We start from the raw sequence: 19,951 nt of genomic DNA on the forward strand, positions 1-19,951 counted from the left end.
CCTTCTAAATCCGGCCCGCGGACGGTCCGGGAATCAGCATGTTTTTACATGAGTAGAATGTGTGCTTTTATTTAAAATGCATTTCTGGGTTATTTGTGGGGCATAGGAATTCGTTCATTTCCCCCTCCCAAATATAGTCCAGTCCCCCACAAAGTCTGAGGGACAGTGGACCGACCCCCTGCTGAAAGAGGTTGCTGACCCCTGAGTTAAGTGGTCAGCGGAGCTCCAGGTTGCCGTTTTTGGATCCCACATCAGTCATTCCAAGTTGCCAAAGAAATAAATGTCACAACAGTTTTTTCCTTGTACCTCCTCCCCATGATCGCTCCTGGGGTCTTCTCAGACATATGCTGTGTCTGAACCAGTAGATCCCACAAACCAAATAATCAAGGACCCAGTCAGAAAAGGGGTGTGCGCAGTCATACCAGAAATAAGCAAAATAACTAAACAGGTACTAGAAGTCACCCCAGAACTGGCCCTACTGAATATCTTCCAAGATAACAATGCCCACTCACGCTATAAAGAGCTCATAACCCACCAACAGCATATGATTCAATACGGCTAACTTAACCCAACAAGCCACCTCACCCACGCACAAACAAATCCCACTGCAGCCGGCCAAAGATGATCAACCACACCCTAGGCCACCACAACCTCTCTCACCACTAAGGAAACATAACAAGTGAATAGAAAGAGAACTTCCCCAAGTGACACGGACACAAAACCCCCAAGCATATACTAAATAAAAGAACTTAAGCTTTGCCACCCCAGTCCCTCACCCCCCCCGTATACTTTTAATGTGGGAAGTAGACTTCACACCACTGAGCACCTTTCTCAATCACTCCTCCTCAAACACAAGCTCCCAATGTTGCTTTTTATTGGCAGAAAAAAAGAGGCAGGTGCATGGAAAAATATGCAGGTCAGGTTTAGTTTTAGCATAAGGGATTCTGTTGTTGCAGAGAACTATACTAAATAACTCACGAAATCTTTTCCATTGGTGATGCCTATAACACTTGCACGATCACAATTTGTCCTATATTGAAACTCAGTTCTGGGACAGTTTTATATCCCTACAAAAGAATTCTTATTAAATCTTATTGAAGACGCTGGAACCCTTGCCCCGAGAGAGTATTAACTGTATACTCATTGTGCTATAAACTAAAAACTGCTGGGGGAAAAGTTTGCAAAGGCCCCAGAGCAGCATGATGATGTTTTTGTCCTGGGCTATCACCTAAACTGTCAGATGAAACCCAGCTGTTAGGAGCAGAAAGATCATGGACTGGAAACAATGTTGGCAGCTTTATTTTGCAGCCATCTTGTGTACTGTTTTCCTGTCCTGACCCTTATGTCACATTTGTTGGAAGAGCAGCATATGCAGGACGTACAATGCTGTGAGTTCTTTTTGACATGGCTCCCCAGTGACTCTGGCAGCAGCTTCTTACTCAGAGGCAATTGCCAGTATCCTGGCCGAAGTAGTGAGTGGCTGGTTTTGCCATGATGGTTTGAAGATACAGTGGTACCTTGGTTTGCATACAGTGGTGCCTCGAAAGACGAAATTAATTCGTTCCGCAAGTTTTTTCTTCTTGCGAGTTTTTCGTCTTGCGAAGCACGGTTTCCCATAGGAATGCATTGAAAATCAATTAATGCGTTCCTAGGGAAACCGCTTGCCAGGCTGGCGGTGCGGAGAAGGGCTTTTCTCCGCACCGCAAGCCTTCAGGACAGGTACGGGAACAGAGGGGAAGGCGCGCAGCGCTTTCCCTCTGTTCCCGGGGCTTGCGTGGGAGGAGGGTTTTTCCTCCCCACCGCCAACATTCAGAACAGCATTCTGAATGTTGGCGGTGGGAAGGAAAACCCTCCTCCCACCCCAAGTCTTCAGGAAAGCCATCCGATGCCCGGCGGCGGGAGGAGACGTTCCCCCCCCGCGCCGGGCATCGGAGCTTCCTTCCGATGCCCGGTGGCGGGAGGAGACGTTCCCCCCCGCCGGGCATCGGAGCTTCCTTCCGACGCCCGGCGGCGGGCGGAGGTCCGAGGACAGTGGGGAAGACGCGCTGCGCTTCCCCGCTGTCCCGGAGATTTCCCTATGGGCTGTCGTCTTGCGAAGCAAGCCCATAGGGAAATTCGTTTTGCGAAGCGCCTCCAAAACGGAAAACCCTTTCGTCTAGCGGGTTTTCCGTCTTGCGAGGTGTTCGTCTTGCGGGGTACCACTGTATTTCTTGGTTTACCTACGTTTTGGATTACAAACACGTCAACTCTGGAGGTGCATGTTCTGGTTTGCAACCATTTTTGGATTACAACCCTTTTTTTTTTTGGATTACGGACAAATTCTTTTTGGAGGCCCAATTGTCGAAAGTGCGCCTTGGGTTACAACCTGTTTTGGTTTACAAACGGACCTCCAGAACAGATTATAGTTGTAAACCAAGGTACCACTGTACTAGGAACATTTGAAAGGCTAATCCAGCACTGGTTTCTCTACAATAGATAATAAGATTCTGTTCTGCCTACCAAGGAATCCTGAGCAGCTCAAGAACTTCTATACCTGCAAAAATGGACCATTGCAATATAATTTCCTATCTATTTTGAAATGTGGAATAATGTGGCATCACAAGCCAATTTTTTAAAATTCAGTTTAATAACCTTATGAGCATTCACACTGATGAAATACCTGATTAAAGGAGAGCTGAAACTTTCACCCTTTGAATCTGGCTGAGCCTCTTTTCCAGTTTTATTTTGAGCAGTGCTAGAGACCACAGGAGAAGGGGAACTATTTCAAAATGATTCACTGTTCTTTCCTCACTATCTGAGTGATGATGCATGTTCCACATCTTAGACATTATGTAAGAGTTGGTAGGGTGGCTAGTATCCTGATCGATTCCTTGCCATCATTGCCACCTACCGTGTTTCATTGCCATGTTTTACTCTTGCTTATGTGAGTCAATATTAAGTGCGAAGACCTGTAAAGTAGCACTTTGCAGAGAGAAAGCTGCTATAGTAGTGATAAGCTCTAACAGCTAGATATTTATGTAGTAGGTGTTTCAACTTGGTTAACAATGAGAGCAGCTGCACGGGTGAATATTCTTGTATTGGAGCAGATAGCAGTCCCGCCCTGCTCAGTGTACTGCTCAGGGCCATGAAGGCAATAATGTGCTTCAAATATATTGTCCAGTAGGTGTCAGTCTGGCTTGCTAGCAGCTGGATTCAGGAGAGAGGGTCTGGTTTATTTCTCCCATCCAGTTGTGTGGCCAGAGAAAGCAATGTCTTGACAGTGCTGTATTAATGGTCATGGGTGCCCTGTGCAAAGCCTTAATCTGGGGCCCACATCCCTTTCGCCCATCCATCACATACATGCCTTTGGCTTGTACGCATACTCACTCCCTTTGCCTCTCCTTGTTATCCCACTCTCTGTTGTAGCATGTGTGGGGTCATTCTGCAGCTGATGGTAGGTAATCTACACCCCATTTAAAATTCTAGGAACTCAGAACAGCTACCAGGTTCTGAGCTGGGAGGGAAATGAAAGGGAGCAGGAATCTTAGAACTGTAGAATTGGAAGAGACCACAGGAGTCATCTAGTCCATCCCCCTGCAACGCAGGAATATTTCCCTCAACCTGGGACTCAAACCCATGACCCTGAGATTAAGAAAGGAGCATATTTCAAGGAGAACGGGGATGGAGAACCCATGGATATCCAGGGGTTGCTGAACTCTGCTTATCATCAGAGAGCAACAGGTTTTCTACCCCCTTTTTCAGATAGCTACATTGTAGCAAGGGCTTAGCTGATTTGCTAATGGCTAATTCATCACAGATTTAACCCCAATGGCAGCAAATCCTCCAAATTTAATAATGCCACTTTTACATTGATGACTTGTGCCTATACCTATAGTCCAGGTATATGTCACACCTATCCTAAAATGCTGCAAACATGCTATAGTCTAGAATCTCTAGCAATCCTAGCACAGCCAACTTCGCCAACATCTGACCTCCCTGCTGTTCTTTACTTTCTACCTTTGGCATACCCATAGCAAACACACATCATGGCAAGTATACCACAGACACACAGGTACTACAGATTTATGATCACTTTCCCAAGGGTTTCTTTTGTGAAATGGCTCATTGCTCCACAGATATCTTTAATTTTTCCTGTATCTGCTATTTACCTATATCTTCATTTGTGCTTTGCCCAGGAACTAGTTTAAGTAAATCTCTCAGTATTTTCCCCAAGGGTTTTGAGAATAACTCATTCTAGCTAGATAAAACACTTCTTTGTTTAGTTCCTTTGGAGTTGGGACCTTGAGCTAAAGTAAGGATAGCAGAAGGGAGAATATGTTGTGAGTCTCAAGTTTTGACAACTTGGCAAGGAGTTAAAAAGGACTCTTGACACACTAGCAGCACAATCCTTACCATATGTAATCAGATGCAAGTCTTACTGAATTTAACAATGGGGCAGTGTAAATCGGACCTTCCTTTTTCCATCTTATGGCCATCTGGAGGGGCAGTCTAGCACTATAGCACAACAAAAGCAGGACAGGCACACACTCTGAACATTTGTGAAATGAAAAAGTTACAGGTTTTCAACAGGAAGCTATAGGACATGTCCTGATTGGAAACAAACCAGTGTGTTTGCCCTGAAACTTTTGCAACCGCAAACAGTGTTGAAGGCATGATCATATATAATCGTCTTGATACCATCATGAGAACAAGTCATCATGAATGCACAATAAAAATAGCTCCTTCATAGGCGTTGCCAGAGGAAATTAAGCACTACCACACACATACGCTAACAACATTAGGGACAATTGTTTCATTATTGCTAATTAGCAATATTTGCTTGATGGTATTAGTTCAATTAGCTTTCTGGTCATACCATGTTTTCAAGAGTTAATAGGGTTTGGCAACGTTAGTTATATAGTTGGCAACGTTAGTAATATAAAACAGAAGTACTCAAAATTAATCAGGCAGTTGTTTATATTCCTAAAAGACATTTGAGCACATGTATGCATTCTCAAGTTTGTTCTAAATAGACATTAGCTTTAATGCTCTCCAGTTAGTCTTGTCCCAAAACTCCACTGCTTATTACAGAAGACTAGCAGTGAAAGTTGAGCAATGCAGACTTCTTTATAGTTCATGTTTTACTTATTTCATTTTTTAAGCAAAGTTACTTTCCTGAAGGGCGGGCTTCCCTTCTAGCATCACAGGAAGGACAGAAACATGATTGAAATGTCTTTCATTTCAATATTTGTCCATCACCTTTCTGCACACCTACCATGGAGGAAAGCTGAACTTTTTTGGATGGTGGAGTGAAGAATGTTCTTCCCAGTTAGGTAAGTCACTTTAGTTATCTGTAAGCTTCAGTGTTCTTCACCTATAAAGTGGGATCAGTGATTTTTGGGCCACGTGTATATGCTCAGGATTATTACTGTTTTCATTTGCGACATGTTAGAAGATGTGGGGATACCAATCAAGGCAAGCATATCTTGGTATTTTGCAGTCCTTGTGCTCCTGGTAGAGGTGGGTAGTATTTGCTCAGAAAAGGTGGAGGCTGCATGCATGTGTAACTCGAAGCCAAGCAGTGGTTTGTTTGAACAGTGGAGTGAAAGAAGTGCATTCTGGTGAACGCAGCTCAAATACTCCAGCTTTGCTCCTCCCTTAGTCAAGTGGAGAAAAAACCACAGAGTTCACATTACACTCAGGCCAGTGCTGTTTGTTTGGAAGGGGGAAAAAATATATCACTGTTTGGACATAATACTTTTACATGCCACCCCAATCTCTGTGCGTTGTGAGATTCTGGGGGTTTCAGGCACTTAACCAGTGTTTGTGTTTTTTGCGGGAATGAGGCACAGCAGAGACTTTGATGTCTTCATGATATATGGTTTATTTACACATATATACAACCTGAGCCTGCGATGGAGGAGCTCACAGCATTAACACCCCAAAAGGGTCTTGTTTCTCCCATAGCCGCAGCCTTGGATTCAAACAGACATCGGGTATTGCTCCCTGACTCTCGAGCTTGCTGCTTTACATCACTGCAAACTCTTAGCTCTAAAATTCAGGCTTTGTCCTTCTAACTACCCTTGAGTTGAGGGAGGAGCCCCACCCATTTGTTCTCTAGCACAGAGCCCCTTTCCTTTGTTCTCTTAATGGCCCATCACCCAGGCGGTCACCTCAACACAGGAAGCTAGCCTGGCTTATATTTTAACACTTGTTGGATCCAAGAATTAGAAGGATCTCACATATAGCCTACTCCCTCCTTCCCCACTTCCCAAATTCATAACAATACCAAGCCAGCCGCTCTGTGGTTTGTTTCCTCACTGATGAAGAGAGGCATTTTTGCTCAGACACCTCATGCATATTATGGTTAAAAGAAGCCACACAGCCTGGTTTAGGATTATGTGTGAATGCAGACAGCGAGGTTGCTAATGAAAGTCTCCTCCACTTGCCGCTTCAGCAAAAATGCTGCCTTATAGCCAGCCAGAAAGTGGCTAGCCTTGGCAGAAAGAGAAAACTAGGACAGATGGATCTCTCTTCCTAGTAATAGTGTTAGCAGCTTTAAAAATGTCTGCAGTGCCTCCTAATCTTGTACAGATCATCATCACAGGTGCACATCTGTAGGGTTGTGTTTTCAAACACAATTCTTTCCTCTCCTCTGTTGTTTCATGGTTTTTGCTTCTCTCGCTTTTGCTGAGACGTGGGTGATGTGGTCCTTGTGAGAAGAACTACAGGCTTGGAACTGTATATGTAGGAGAGCTGTGACTCATCCTCTGCAAGGATTAGATTTGCTTCTTTGGTACCAGCCTGTTCTGAACTATGTCTCTAACTTCCTCTGTGTGTTGCCACCTGCTTTCAAGAGCACTGCAATTGAATGGGCCAATCAGCTCACACAGAGCATCAAACGTCTCTTGTACAGTTGCACAGCAAGCCTATTTCGGCAACTAGGTTATTACACAGAAGAGTGAACATTTTCAAAAGACACACGGAAAATATTCTTGTCCCCTCTGGGTTTTTGCTTTAAATCATGTGTTACCTAGGGACAGTTCATCATCACGTTTTGTGAACATGGAAAACGAGTGTAGAAAATACTGTGTAGACTGCATGCAGATCATCAGGTGTGATCTCTTATTATGAGTTCATTTTGCTTTGTATGTGTATACTAGGAGGCCATATTTGGTGGGGCTTCCCATTATGTGCATACACAGAAAAATCCATACATTAATAGCTACATGTGGGTTGCATGCTCTTTCTTATGAAAGAGTGCTTTTTGGGGGGTGCGGAGGTAGAGTGTATGAAGTGACTAATTTAAAAGCTTCATACACATAAATAACCAAATAGTTCTATTTCTGTGTAGTCAGATTCCTTTATAATTAGAGCAGTGTGTATTCTGCATCTATTTACCTCAGCAATATCCAGTTCTGCAGCAAAGAATGTTAAGTTATGCGATATGAATATATTATGCAAATAAGTGCCATTCAGTTTCTGCAAAAAAATTGTCCTCTTCCACAGTTCAGCTGTCTTGAACATGACAAATCCCATTGAATAAGACTCTGTATGCACTCCCTTTTGCTCTACATCCAGTGTTCTCTCACAGATGGTTCTGGAAGCAGTGACATTAGCCACAGTCCATAACTAGCCTGTATCTATCCTGTCATTTCTTACGAAATGCTGTGTTTTGATGTGTTTTTCCCCAAACCAGCTTCGATCCGAATTGAGAGGAAGAGTGACTTAGCTGCCTTTTAAGCCAGTAATGTGTGCATAGCCTAAGACTGCTAATCCTTTGTTATGCATCCTGAAACTTTGGAAATTGGGGCATGCTAGACATCCAAATAGAATAATAAATTTTGTGTGTGCTTAGTTCTCCTGTTCCGCATTGAATCCTAGGGTTGGAAAAGAATAAGTGCAACCCTTCATCTCAAACAGTCCCAGCTGACTTAAGCAAATGTTCTACACTGCACACGACAGGGAAGATGAAATGCTCAATCTGACCTTGAGGCACACTGAGATGGCATAAAATATGGGGAAGGGATGGAAACCATGGCAGGAGAAGGAAATGGGCACCAGGAGCCAGGGAACATATACATACTTGGGTGATCAACTGAGATCTGGGGTGTTTGGTTCTGCTCTTTCAAGAAAGCCTTCTTTATCTGGGCTCTCTGAAGACAGATCAATCAAAATTTCAATTAAGTCTCTCAAGTTATTGTCCTATTTTCCAATCCACATTTTTTAACTTGGTCAGCATGGATCTCTAGCATCACTATCTGGTCTCCAAATCTTTGGCTGACATTTATTTTTTTATTTATTTTTCGCGATCGTTTCTGTGTGGTACCTAAGATAACATCTGGGGGAAAATAAATTTTCTGCAGCTACTTCTTTATATGTCCATACTATGTTGCCTTCCACTTCTAGATCCAAACACCAGTGAAACTGCGTCATAGTGCTTTGCTGTGAACTTAACTCCTGCCCCCATAAGGTAACCCAAATAGTGCAATAAGAATAAGCTCTGCAAGCTGCTTCGTTTTCTCAGTAAGTCCCTTTCCACAGCATTACTGAAAATGTGCTGCAAAACTCTGATTAGGCATGACCCCCTTGCAAATGTGAAAATACAGCGTATCCTACCCACATGTAAAAGAGATGCATACTTGCTCCTGGGCGAGAGCCGTGCCATTGACCACCTCCTTTTTTAGATTTAACTAAATGTGCACCTTATACGGGCATCCAGCAGCAAAAGAGTGCATAGCCTTGACTGAAACAACAATTCCCTAAAGGTGAACAAACAGGAAAGTCACTGCAGTAGGAAGATAGTTAGGTTTCTGTTCAATGCAGTCCCCACTCCAAAATGGCTAGGTGTGTGTTTCATCGGCTAAATGTGGTCAGAAGAAGCCCACAGCTTCCAAATAATTACCGGTACTTTGTATTTTAAAAGCCTGTCACTGCCATCCATTTTGTGTATGGGGTGAGTTTGTTCCGTGTCATGAAGTGAGTCACAAAACAATTATATTTCCCCCCACTTTTTTTTATTAAAAGTTTTCATAATACATTAAAATTATATGTAGAACAAATGAAGTCAGAAATATCAAGTACCCAGCACGGCAATGCACTGATGGGCAAATCTGTACTTTTTGCTCTTCTGTAATGTGGTTTTCAAAGACACGGATCTCTCAGAACATAATGGTGGGACTGGGAACTCCATTCTTTTGTAATTCTGCCAGAATTACTATTGTTCGATAAAAGTTGAGAGTGTTTCAGCGATATCTTTGTTATGGTGGTTAACTGACAGGGACATCCCCCGCACTCCTATTACTCAGTTCTAGATGTTTTTTATCACGAAGGGCCATGTGCACTGGGAAGGGAGCAGTAGATTCTTCTCCGAAACATCCTTCAAGGGTTTTAATGTCTACATCTTGGTCATAGCTTTGCCATTGGAGGGGAAGGAGCCAGGGGAAGGAGGCAGCTCAGCATCCTTCAGATTCTATCCACTCCAATTACTGCTTGCATGATAAACCTGACAGTCAGAATGCATGGTGGAAGGTAAAAGTGTGGGGGTGTGTGCAGTGCCCCCTTCTTACTTTCCCCCTTCCCAACTGATAGGAATTGTGAGACATTGGCAGCCAGCTGCAGGCCGACTGGGTCACTCTACGGGAAATAACTTCTCTGTTTTGTACTAAACCTTACAAACGCCTTCCAGACATCCAGTTTACTGAGCAGTCATCGTGATTTGTCCTCAGGATGCTACTGGGGTGGTTATATGTGATCACATTTTCAACGCTATTTGCACCTGCCAAAGTTTTAGGGCAGTCACACTGCTTCATTTCCAAACAATGCATATCCTATTGCTTCCTGCTGAAACCCTGTGATTTTTCATACCACAAATGGTTTGTGTGTGTGTTTGTCCTACTATAGTGTGAGAGTGCCCTTCCAGATGGCAGTAATGCAGGATTATGAAAGCATCTCAGGACATATAATAAAGTGGATGGTCCAGTATAATTCCATCATGAATGCACTGTTTTTGCATCAGTGACATATTGCAGAATGCACCTGCAAAAGACAAACAAACCCATCAGTCTGTGGGGGCCCTGACTTCATTAGTGATCAGTGATGGAAAGTCTAGGTTCCCATATGCACTAGAAAACTAAGACTGATAACTGAAATATTTGAAATACATATTCAGATCCTAAAAATTAGATGCTGAAAAGATAATACATTTCTGAAATATGGTTCCAGTCCTATTTATGATTTCTTCTCTGTGAGGAAATTGGATTGTAAACTCATTGGTGAGGGAGGGGGAGAGAAAACCCCTTCTACATAAATATAAAAGTAGTAACAGCTTCACTTCTACCCTCCATTCCATTCCTGCTGTCTCCCTCTTACCACTCCATTTTGGCCCACTGGAATGGACTTTGTGTACCTAATGCAAGTAGGTATTGAAGATTTTCTCATGGCTGTGTATTTGATCCTTCCTCTTGCCAAAGCAGCTCCTCCGCAGAAGTCTGACAACTGCCAGGATCTCAGAATTAATTAGCTTTTGCAATGATAGACCATCAAGATCATATCATCAGGGTTGCGTTGATTCATCTGAACTGTTCATACATTACAATTATATTTTTGCAAGTGGAATAATATCAGTAATTTTCTGATCTGCCCCCGCACCCAGTTTCCATGGTATCTGAGAGCCTCCAATCTGTTACCAATCGCTACACAGAGTGATCACCTCTCCTCAGTCCAGCTTGCCACAGTGAAATGTGCAGATTGAAACCAGGCTCTCACTGAATACTAAAATTGTGATCATAAACCAGGGGTCACCAACCTAAGGCTCATGGGCCGGAAGCTGCCTGCAGAGGTTGTTTGATTGGCCCATGAGCCGCCCCTGAACTGAGCTGCCCACTCGCGCGCTGCGCTAAAGCAGTGCAGCATGGCGCGGGGTCTCACTTCCACGGTGCTGAAAATTGCAGGGGGGGGGGACGATCTGGCCCAGGCAAGATAAACCTTGCTGACCCGTCATAAACTGGAGCAATATTTTCTTATGGAGCGCTGTGAATATGTTTTCTTGTTCTCTTGAGGAATCATATGAGTTTCACCTATAAGAAAGGGCAAAAAACTGAGCCAGAATGGAGAGAAGCTATACCGTAGTGTGTAAGCCAGATCAGAATCAATCAAAGCTGATAAATAGACAAAGAGGATCAATACTGTTTTACTGAGCTTCTAGGCGCAGCCTTTTACAGGATCAGTTCTCTTGTGGGGAGAGAGAGCAATGGAGACTTGTGGTGAACACTCAAACTGAATTTTAGTCTTTAAAGCACCATCGCCTCCCCCCTACCCCGGTTAAAAAAAAAAAAACCCACCAAAAAATCACGTGACCTTGGAGCAATTTCCTCCAGGTTCCAGTTGAGAGCAGCAGTGGGAAATATCTGTTGTCTTCAAGCAAAACCTGGTTGGCCACTGTGGGAAGCAGAACGCTGGCTGAGGTGGCCTGTTGTGTGATTCAGCAGACTCCTCTTATGAAATCTCCCTGGCTTGCTCTTAGTAGCCAGCTGCAAAAACCTCTTTTCTCTTGTTACTGACTACATTCAGCTTGTCCAAACTAGTTGGTTCCACCCTCAATCAGTTGGGCAACCTGTGTTCAGCACCCAGTAACCATCAGCCATCAAGGATATGTACACACAACAGTTTAAAGTAGATTTGATTAATCACGTGTGCATGTTTTTCACATTGTTCGCATCTGTTGACCCAGTCGTTCTTTGTCCTGACGAGACACTCCTCAGTGGGCTGCTGGCTCTCTACCAGGCAAGGCTTTGACATACAAGTGTGTTTTCATTTTTTAAACTACGGCATAAATCTGGTAACACCTCCCCCCCCCAAAAGTATGTTTTAATATTGACTGTTTTGCCCACTGAAATATGCTTGATATTTGGCTTCTGTGAAAGCTGTTCATTATTGTGCTAATCTACAGACAATTATCTATATGGCAGATGTGCACAGGTAAACAAATATATCTCTTGTGCAAACCCACCATGGACCTCAAGTTTCTGGAACCTCTAGAGGGTGGGGAAGTAGTAATTGAGTTGAGGGGACAACAGCATGAATACATCCCATCAAGTACCACCCACTTGTATAGTTGGGAAAGATCAAAATAGACAGGGAGACAAAAGGGCGCAAGAGCACACATTAAAAAAGGGCTGCTGTGACCCACATGCACAATAATGCCTTGTTGCATACACAGCTCAAAAGCAATTTAGCAAGTGGCTTTAGCTAGCAAACGACCCCAAAGCCTTCTGAGGAGATTATGTTGCATATCTGAAGAGGATGCTTATGAGAATACTAAGCTCAGTGTCAATGCAGTACCATGGTAATTAAGGCTTGAGGGGGTTCTACCCTTTGAAACACTTTTTTCTCATATCAGTTACAGCACTTGCGTTGTAGAGGTCTTATAGCCACGGAGCAAGTATGCCATTTTACTTGACGTAACTGCAGAGCAGCCCCAAACATCCTGCATCTTTGGTGTGGTAGAACCAGCCTTAGATCCCTAAACAAGATAGCAACATCACATTTCATCTTCTTTGTTCATGTGCTATTTTTGCCACAAGGCTCTGGTTTCTGCAGATCTGCTTCTACCAAGGCACTTAGGGCCTGAGATGTGAGGAGAGTTCTGGTTTTTCTTACCAGGATAGTATTTGGCAATAAGCAAACAAAGCGGCATTTGGCTCCCTATTTACATGTCATAATGAGGAGACAGGTTATGCAATCATATACGTGAAGAGACAACAGGACATTGAGTACTCAGCTCTATTATTTCACTCTTTCATTGTGTTCTTACATCACTACTACGCATGGCTGTGAGATGTACTTTTAGAGCAGGGCTACTTAACATGGTACCATGTAGATGTTGTTGCATTACTACTACTGTCATCCTTTACTGTTGGCCATGCTGGCTGGGGCTGATGGGAATTGGAGTTTTGGTTGCCAAAAGTTTTTAATGTATGCTAATTTTGTTGTTTTATTGTTACTATTGTTTTTACTGCTTCTGTTTTATTTTTGTTGTTCATTAGTGCTCTTGAGATGTTGTTGGACTAAAACTCCCATAATCCCTGACCGTTGGCCATGCTGGCTTGGACTGATGAGAGCCGGAGTCCAACAACATCTGGAGGGAACCACATTGGCTACCCCTGGAGTAGTCTGTGGGTGTCACAGAGTGTGCCGGTCAGTAATCACACAGATCAAAGTTGGAGTTAACTCTTTATTAGCAAAACCACCAACCTGGCAGAGTGTCAGCAGCTCATTCTCAGTAGGTCTCCACCTGCACACAGCCATCTAAGTCCCTTCCTCCCCAGGGCTTTTGCCAAGCCTTTGGAGACTAAGACTGCATGCAGCCTGTTGCTGCTCTGCACATTTCAGCCCTCTTCTGGTTCTGGGAGATCAAGGGGAAGGGGAGCTTGTTGCAGCAGGAGGGGGAGATACCTGTGACTCTTCACCAGCCCAACTCATCTCTGCCTCTTGACTTCCTTCCTCCCACTCACCCGCTTCATCTTCTGCCTCTGATTCTGGACTTCTGTCTGCCAGACTCTCCCAGCTCATAAAGCCCTGTTACCCATTCAGCTTGCAACACCTCCTCTTCCCAGTCTTCACCCCCTTCTTCCTCTGACCACTCACTTTCTGGGGAAATGAGAAATTGTTGCTGCCTTTGTTACCAGACAGAATTGTTGAACAGCCAGCAATTCTGTATAATATCAGCAATGCTAGTATCATACTCATGAATGCTAGCAGAGTAGCTCCATTAGAGACAAATATATGGTCAATTAAGCTTTCACAACTTCTGCTTCATGCATAGGTCCTAATCTATAAAGTTTTATGCCGCAGTAAATGTGCTAAACTTGAAAGTGCCATGATGCCTGTTTCTGTCATGGAGGGAAGACCAAAGATGTGCACATTATTCTGGCAATGCATCATCGGAAGAGCTTGTTGATTATATCCAATATTTTATCATCTTGGTGGGGAGATTTCCATCCCAGTGTTATACATAGCTTAGCTATAACAAGGTTCCTGTATAGGAAGCTGGGGTAACTTGGTTCCAAGTGGTTAAGTAGCACAGTCCTTAGTGGTCTCATGTGATCTGGCATGAAGTTGTTAGGGTGTTTGGACAAACATGGTACACCCTTCATGTGTTAGGGGGGCAGTGGAGTCAGGCACAGATTAGGTGAGCATGAGAAGGGGGCCCTACATGCATACCATTGTACATTCATAAAGCTCCATGTGAGTGGGGGGAACCTGGGCTTATCAGGCTCTTCCTTTGCATTGGAATTTATACATCAGTATGCATGTAGGGCCGCTTCTCACGGGCTGCGTACATATTACTGACTGAAAATGCTGCTCAGTTGTTCTTTTTCTGAAGTCACACTGAAGATAGCTTCAGGGGGTAATGTATTGAAATGCAGTATTTCATAAGAAACTGCAGGATAGATAAAGGATAGAAATGGATTGTGGCTAATGCCGTGTGTTTGCTGCTTCCCAAACCAGTGGTGGAATGCACTGGATGCAGAATACACAGGAATGTGTGCACAAGCGCATTCTCCAAATGCATGGCCAGTGCGTGCAGAGATGGAAGGGGCTAGCTCCTACAGCCCTTTGTGCCTTAGTTTAACATGTGAGGTGGTTGGTTTGAATGCTCCTATTTCTGACAAAGGTCAACAGCTAGTCTCCAGAACTTCTGTGCTGCCTGGGGGTCATAGCCACCAAAGATGGAAGTAGATACCTCTTGCCCTTCCAGAAACCACCAGCAAATAACTTTGAAACATGTTTGGCACATGTCCTTGGATAAAAGACAGGAAGCATCTCTTCTATGTCTCAATCTTCTCTCTGTTGCACCGATTGCAAAACCTCTCATCCTTGCATTTGGAGTTTCCTTCCTTCCTTCCTTCCTTCCTTCCTTCCTTCCTTCCTTCCTTCCTTCCTTATCAGGCCCATGGATTCTAATTAGGCTCACTTTATCACCACAACAACCCTGCAAGGTACGGTAGCCTGGGAGGTTGTGAATTGCTTAAGGTCACTCAAGAAAGTGCACAGCTTAACAGGTACTTTCCTCCCAGAACCAAACTCAACATTATTTTTTGTTGCACCTGGTGTTTTCATTGCTGAGCTGGCAAGCGAAGCATCTTTTTCTTTATGTTGTTTGTCCTTCTTAGGAGCTTTTGGGGGTTGGTGGGCAGGGGGGACCATAACATGGTGACTTTTCCCTGCCACTGAAATATGGGGCTGGAAGGACTAATTAGCTAATGATTGTAATTTGAGCTACAAATGTGACTGCCAAGTGGGCTGGGAGTGTGCACATTTGCGACTCTGTATAAACCGCAGCACCAAACACCTCCCGCCCACGCACATTTAACTGGCAGAGAAAAACATCTGCAACCTCGAAAAGGGGAAATTCCAGATGCAGCATTTGTGACGTAGCGAGGGGGGGGGTGTTCCTCTCTGTCAACCAGGCATCCCCTGTTCCGGATTTGACATTTGCAAATCCTGCACCCCCAGGAATAGTAAGAGAAGTAAAATCACCTGCCTTAGAGGAATCCTCTCCGGGGCGGGGGGGGGGGAATGTGGGCTCCACAGCATATTCACGCCTCACCACTTTCCGTTACAAACCGAGCTGTCACCCGTTCCATGAAATCAATCTGTGGTCTCTTGAGACATAAGCAGGATTACACAAGAATCGCTCAAAATATATATTTAACTACAATACTTTAGTGGATTACAGAGCCAAGCTGAAATGAACGAAAACATCAGATCATCTCTCTGGCTCTGTGTTGGAAATGCATGCTTTGGCCTGTAAGGTGCAGTGCAAATGTCATGCCAGCTCTCAGTTAACCATGCTTAGGAGCCTGGGAACAATGGGAGCGACTGGAATTGTGTGTGTTCTCTCCCCAGGCTTGAATACTTGTGCCTGTTCACACTGTTCCTAAACATGTCTGTACAACTGCAAAATCAAGCTGTGAACTGCATATTTGCTCTAAACTGGGAGCATATAGATATAGTTTGAAATCAGACCTGCAGGTTGTGAAGGGGAAGAGAGCTGAGGATCCATCAGGAGACAGTTGGCTGTTATTTTATTTGTTAGAGATGCCCCACCACTTGGCAGCTGACAATTATAACAATTAAATTGTTAGCAGAATAAGACTATATCCTTAATCCATTTTCTAGGATGCATGAGCCTCCGTGGTCAATCCATCTACTTTTATAAAGGACAGACAGTGTATGGACTGGATCTTTTTGGTCTCTCTCTCTCTCTCTCTCTGTGTGTGTGTGAGAGAGAGAGAGAGGGGGGGGGGCTCCAGAAGGGTAGGAATAGAGTTGCCACGTTGTCTGGGAATGTAGCTGTTACCTGGAGTCCTAGGCCTCCCAGCTGGTAGCCTGAGCAGTGTACCACCTGGCTGAGATTTTAAGATTAAACCTGGAAAAACCTTTGCTACAGTCAATGGTAAGCATGCATATCCCCCCTGCAAATTTGCATATATTTGTTGATGTGTTTTGCTGTGTCCCCCCCCGCCCCAGGGCTGTTACCTACCTTGAGCTTAGTAAGATGTGGTATATGGGTCAAAGATGTAGCGAACAAAACATAAATATGTCATTGGGAACATACACTCTTTGTTTCAGAAAATAGTCACAGCTCAACATGCACATAGACCACACCCACCCACTCACCCAGATGGGTGGATTGATTCATGTGCACAGCATTTCTAGAATGACAGGCAGGCACACTGAGTCAAGACTAGTGCACATACATACATCAACACCCACGCGTTCCTACACAGAGCAGTTGTAGCTGCTGACTCCCCTATCCTGCTGTGCAGTTTTATTAACAGATTGAATACAGAGACGAGCTGATCACATGCTAAACAGAAACCTAAGACTATAGAACATGCATATATAATACTAGATGGGTGCACATGCAAAACACAACACATACACCAGGAAAAAATGGAAATTGTGGCACTGCTGACGTTTTTCATATTCACATGTATAAATACACTTAAAGGGACAGTCAACAGAAATGCCACCTCAAACGTATTTTCCATTCATATGTGTCAATGTGTATTTAAATAAACTGCAAATATAGAAGTGCACACATAGCTTTGACAATTAGCCAAGAGGCATTTTTTTTTTAAAAAAAGATCTGTTTGCCATTTCAGCACTAATCAAGTGGGAACCCTAAAAGAGATGTGCAAACACCTAACAGAGTTCAGACAAACATGACCTTTTGTGGCCAGTACATTCCCTCCACCCACCTCAGCTTGCAGGCCTGGGAACTCCATTCACCTATTCCTCACCTGCCCTTGTGTGTATATGTTTTCCTGCTCCATAGCAGCAGGCAGATGCTGGTAATCAATCAGCCCTGCCCTGGCTCTGGGCTTAGATTTCTGCCAAGAAGGAAAACCCTGTTGAGGAAATAAACAAATAACAGTGATGGGTGTAACATCTGCCTCAGCCAAGGAGTGAGCAGGGCATGTGGAATGCATTTGTTTAGCCCTTTGTGGGCCAGATTTTCAAAAGCACCCAACTCCAGTTTCAGTATTGCAGTAAGGGCCAAAGAGTTTCCTACCAGTTCCTTTCTTGTGTCCTATAAACAAATTGCTAAAACTGCTGTTGGGCCTCCTCTGCACGCCCAAGCAATGGGCATATTGCACAATGCCTACAAATCTACAGGGACGCATACAGACACAGACATGAAGTGTACCACTGAATAGTATGCAAGATGGAGGTCTGTGTGTGCAAAGCTAGAGAAACAGTGCTCTTCTTGCAACCAACGAGATGTAACAAATGGAAAGGAAGAAAACCTTGTGTGGAAAAGTGCAGCCTGTAGTTGCAACAAACCACTTGCATAACCAAGCACATAAAAAAGAACCTCCAAGGCCACAATCTAAACTCATTCGGAGTCACATTGGTAAGTGGGCTGCCCACAGGCACAAGGGTGGTGTGGATTAGCCCTAATTTTTAAAACACAGTGACTGCTGGACATGCTGGCAATCTGGCTTTGCGGCAAACCAACCCACATAACTCATCACTGTGCATTAATTAAAAATGGGTTGATTTAAGCAGCAGCAAAGCAGCTCAGTTGGAAACTAGTCCCCAAATGTGTTCCATCAGTCAGTCTTAACACACTGGCAAATTCAATGCACTCAAAGGAAAGAGGATGAACCAGAAAATAGTGGGAAGGCAAGGTTTTTTTAAAAACAACAACAACAAACTTTTTAACTGTGCAGGGGTGGACTTTGGTAATATTTCGTAGTATGGCACCCTGTGTGAGGCCAAAAATTTGATGCCCTCTTTTCATTTATGGGTCTTCTCAATTTTGCACCCTCTTGACTTGGCACTCTGTGTGTGTGTGTGTGGGGGGGTACTGCTTGTACAGCCCTATATCCAGCGCTGAACTGTGCTGCTCTGCATAGAAAAAGATTCTCTCTAAACCACAAACTACTAATACACGGGTGGAACCTGTAACAAAATGTTGCAGTGTGGACTGTTCCTGTTCAGGGTGTTATTGGGGTTGTTGTTTTTATTTTGATCATATAATATATATACTGTGTGTGTTGTGTGTGTGTGTGTTGTGTGTGTGTGTGTGTGTGTTGTGTGTTGTGTGTGTGTATGTGTGTGTATTTTACCTGGAGGTCTCAGGGCAGTTCACAGAAAAGATAAACATAAAAACCAGTGGTTTTATGTTTATCTTTTCTGTGAACTGCCCTGAGACCTCCAGGTGGTAAAGGGCAGTATATTCATCATCATCATCAACTATGCTTTTTTCCAGGATATTCCAATCCGTCACATACCTTTTTCTTTTTTGTCCTACCCCAACACTCTGTGACCACTGTCCATATGCAGTCACCTTTTAGCTGTCTCTCTGCGTGTCTTTTGTCCTCTGGGTTCCCTTCTGCCTCTACAGATTTTTCTGCTTCTGCCAACCTTCAGGTATCCCTGAACAATCTGTTTCCCTTTAGCTCCTTCATAGCTCCATAGCTGTCATAGCTCAACTTTCAGTTTGATCCTAATATATCAGGATACAGTTTGATAAAGCTGGAATGGCTCTAGAGCAGTTTGATTATAAAGCTGTCTGCTGGATCTTATTGCTCTGATCACAATTCACAGGTTTCTGTTGAAATGTTGGGTATCTTCTTCTGAGCACATGCTTAGCTCTTCTGAAGTGACTGAGCTTGTATGTGCCATGTGGGCTTAGTGTGCATCTTAGGATATACCCAGAATCAAGTTTTCGACAGAAGGAGACCCCAAAGATAGAAGTTTGAAAAAGGGAACTAGGATGAATGTTTTAATACTTTTTTTAAAAGCCTTCCTCAGGAATTCTGTATGTAACCACTTATCTCCTCACCCACTGTTCTTGCTTTCTCCATGAAAACATCATATAAATAATCAGTAGACATGGTTGAGAGAGAAATGCAAAACAGCAATGCAAAACAGCAGCGGGGAGGCCTAGAGGAAACGTGGGAGAGGGAGAGAGAGATTCTTATAGGCTTTGTGGAGAAGATAGGGGGGCTCTTTTCCATCCTAATTTCTGAGCCCGGGTCCCACCGCCTCGTTGGATGGCCAGCTCTCTACTGAGGAAGCAGCTCGTATCGTTTTTCTTTTCTTTTTGCCCGCCATTCTTCCTCCTCCTTTCACCCGCCCCTCCCCTTCACCCGGTGTTGTGCGCTTTAATGTATACAATGAAAGAAAGAAGAAGTCGAAAGAGAATTGCCTTGCGCTGATGTCAGGAGTAGGGCTGGCTCAGAGGAGGGTGTGATTGAGTTTGCTTGAGCTTCAGTCAGCCCTCGGTATTTTGTGCTGCCAACTTCCAGTGTGCTGCTGAGCCGGTCTGCAAAGCAAGGTACAGAAACCCCTCGCTTTCTTTTATTTGTCTTCTGTAGCGACGCTTTGTTGCCGGAGATGTGTGTGCGTTTTGCGCGCGGCGCGGTGTGCGGCGCGCGCTCAGGATAAAGGA

General features: G+C 44.0%; 1 protein-coding gene across 4 annotated transcripts in view; it reads left to right on the forward strand.

Moving 5' to 3' along the window:
- DGKA (diacylglycerol kinase alpha) overlaps nucleotides 1–19,951 on the forward strand; it is an 82,854-nt gene that overhangs the window by 2,716 nt on the left and 60,187 nt on the right. The window contains exon 1 of one of the 4 annotated variants that reach the window (XM_082212446.1): nucleotides 5,281–5,312. The exons of 1 other annotated variant lie outside the window; for it this stretch is intronic. In XM_082212446.1, coding sequence (XP_082068572.1) covers nucleotides 5,296–5,312 — 17 coding nt within the window. In that variant the 5' untranslated portion in view covers nucleotides 5,281–5,295. Of the gene's footprint in view, nucleotides 1–5,280; nucleotides 5,313–19,560; nucleotides 19,838–19,951 lie in introns of those variants that run through there. 2 more of the 4 variants (XM_082212448.1, XM_082212447.1) reach the window with 2 other exon arrangements.

The sequence above is a fragment of the Podarcis vaucheri genome (assembly GCF_965113315.1).
Source record: "Podarcis vaucheri genome assembly, chromosome: 2".
Taxonomy (NCBI): Eukaryota; Metazoa; Chordata; class Lepidosauria; order Squamata; family Lacertidae; genus Podarcis; species Podarcis vaucheri.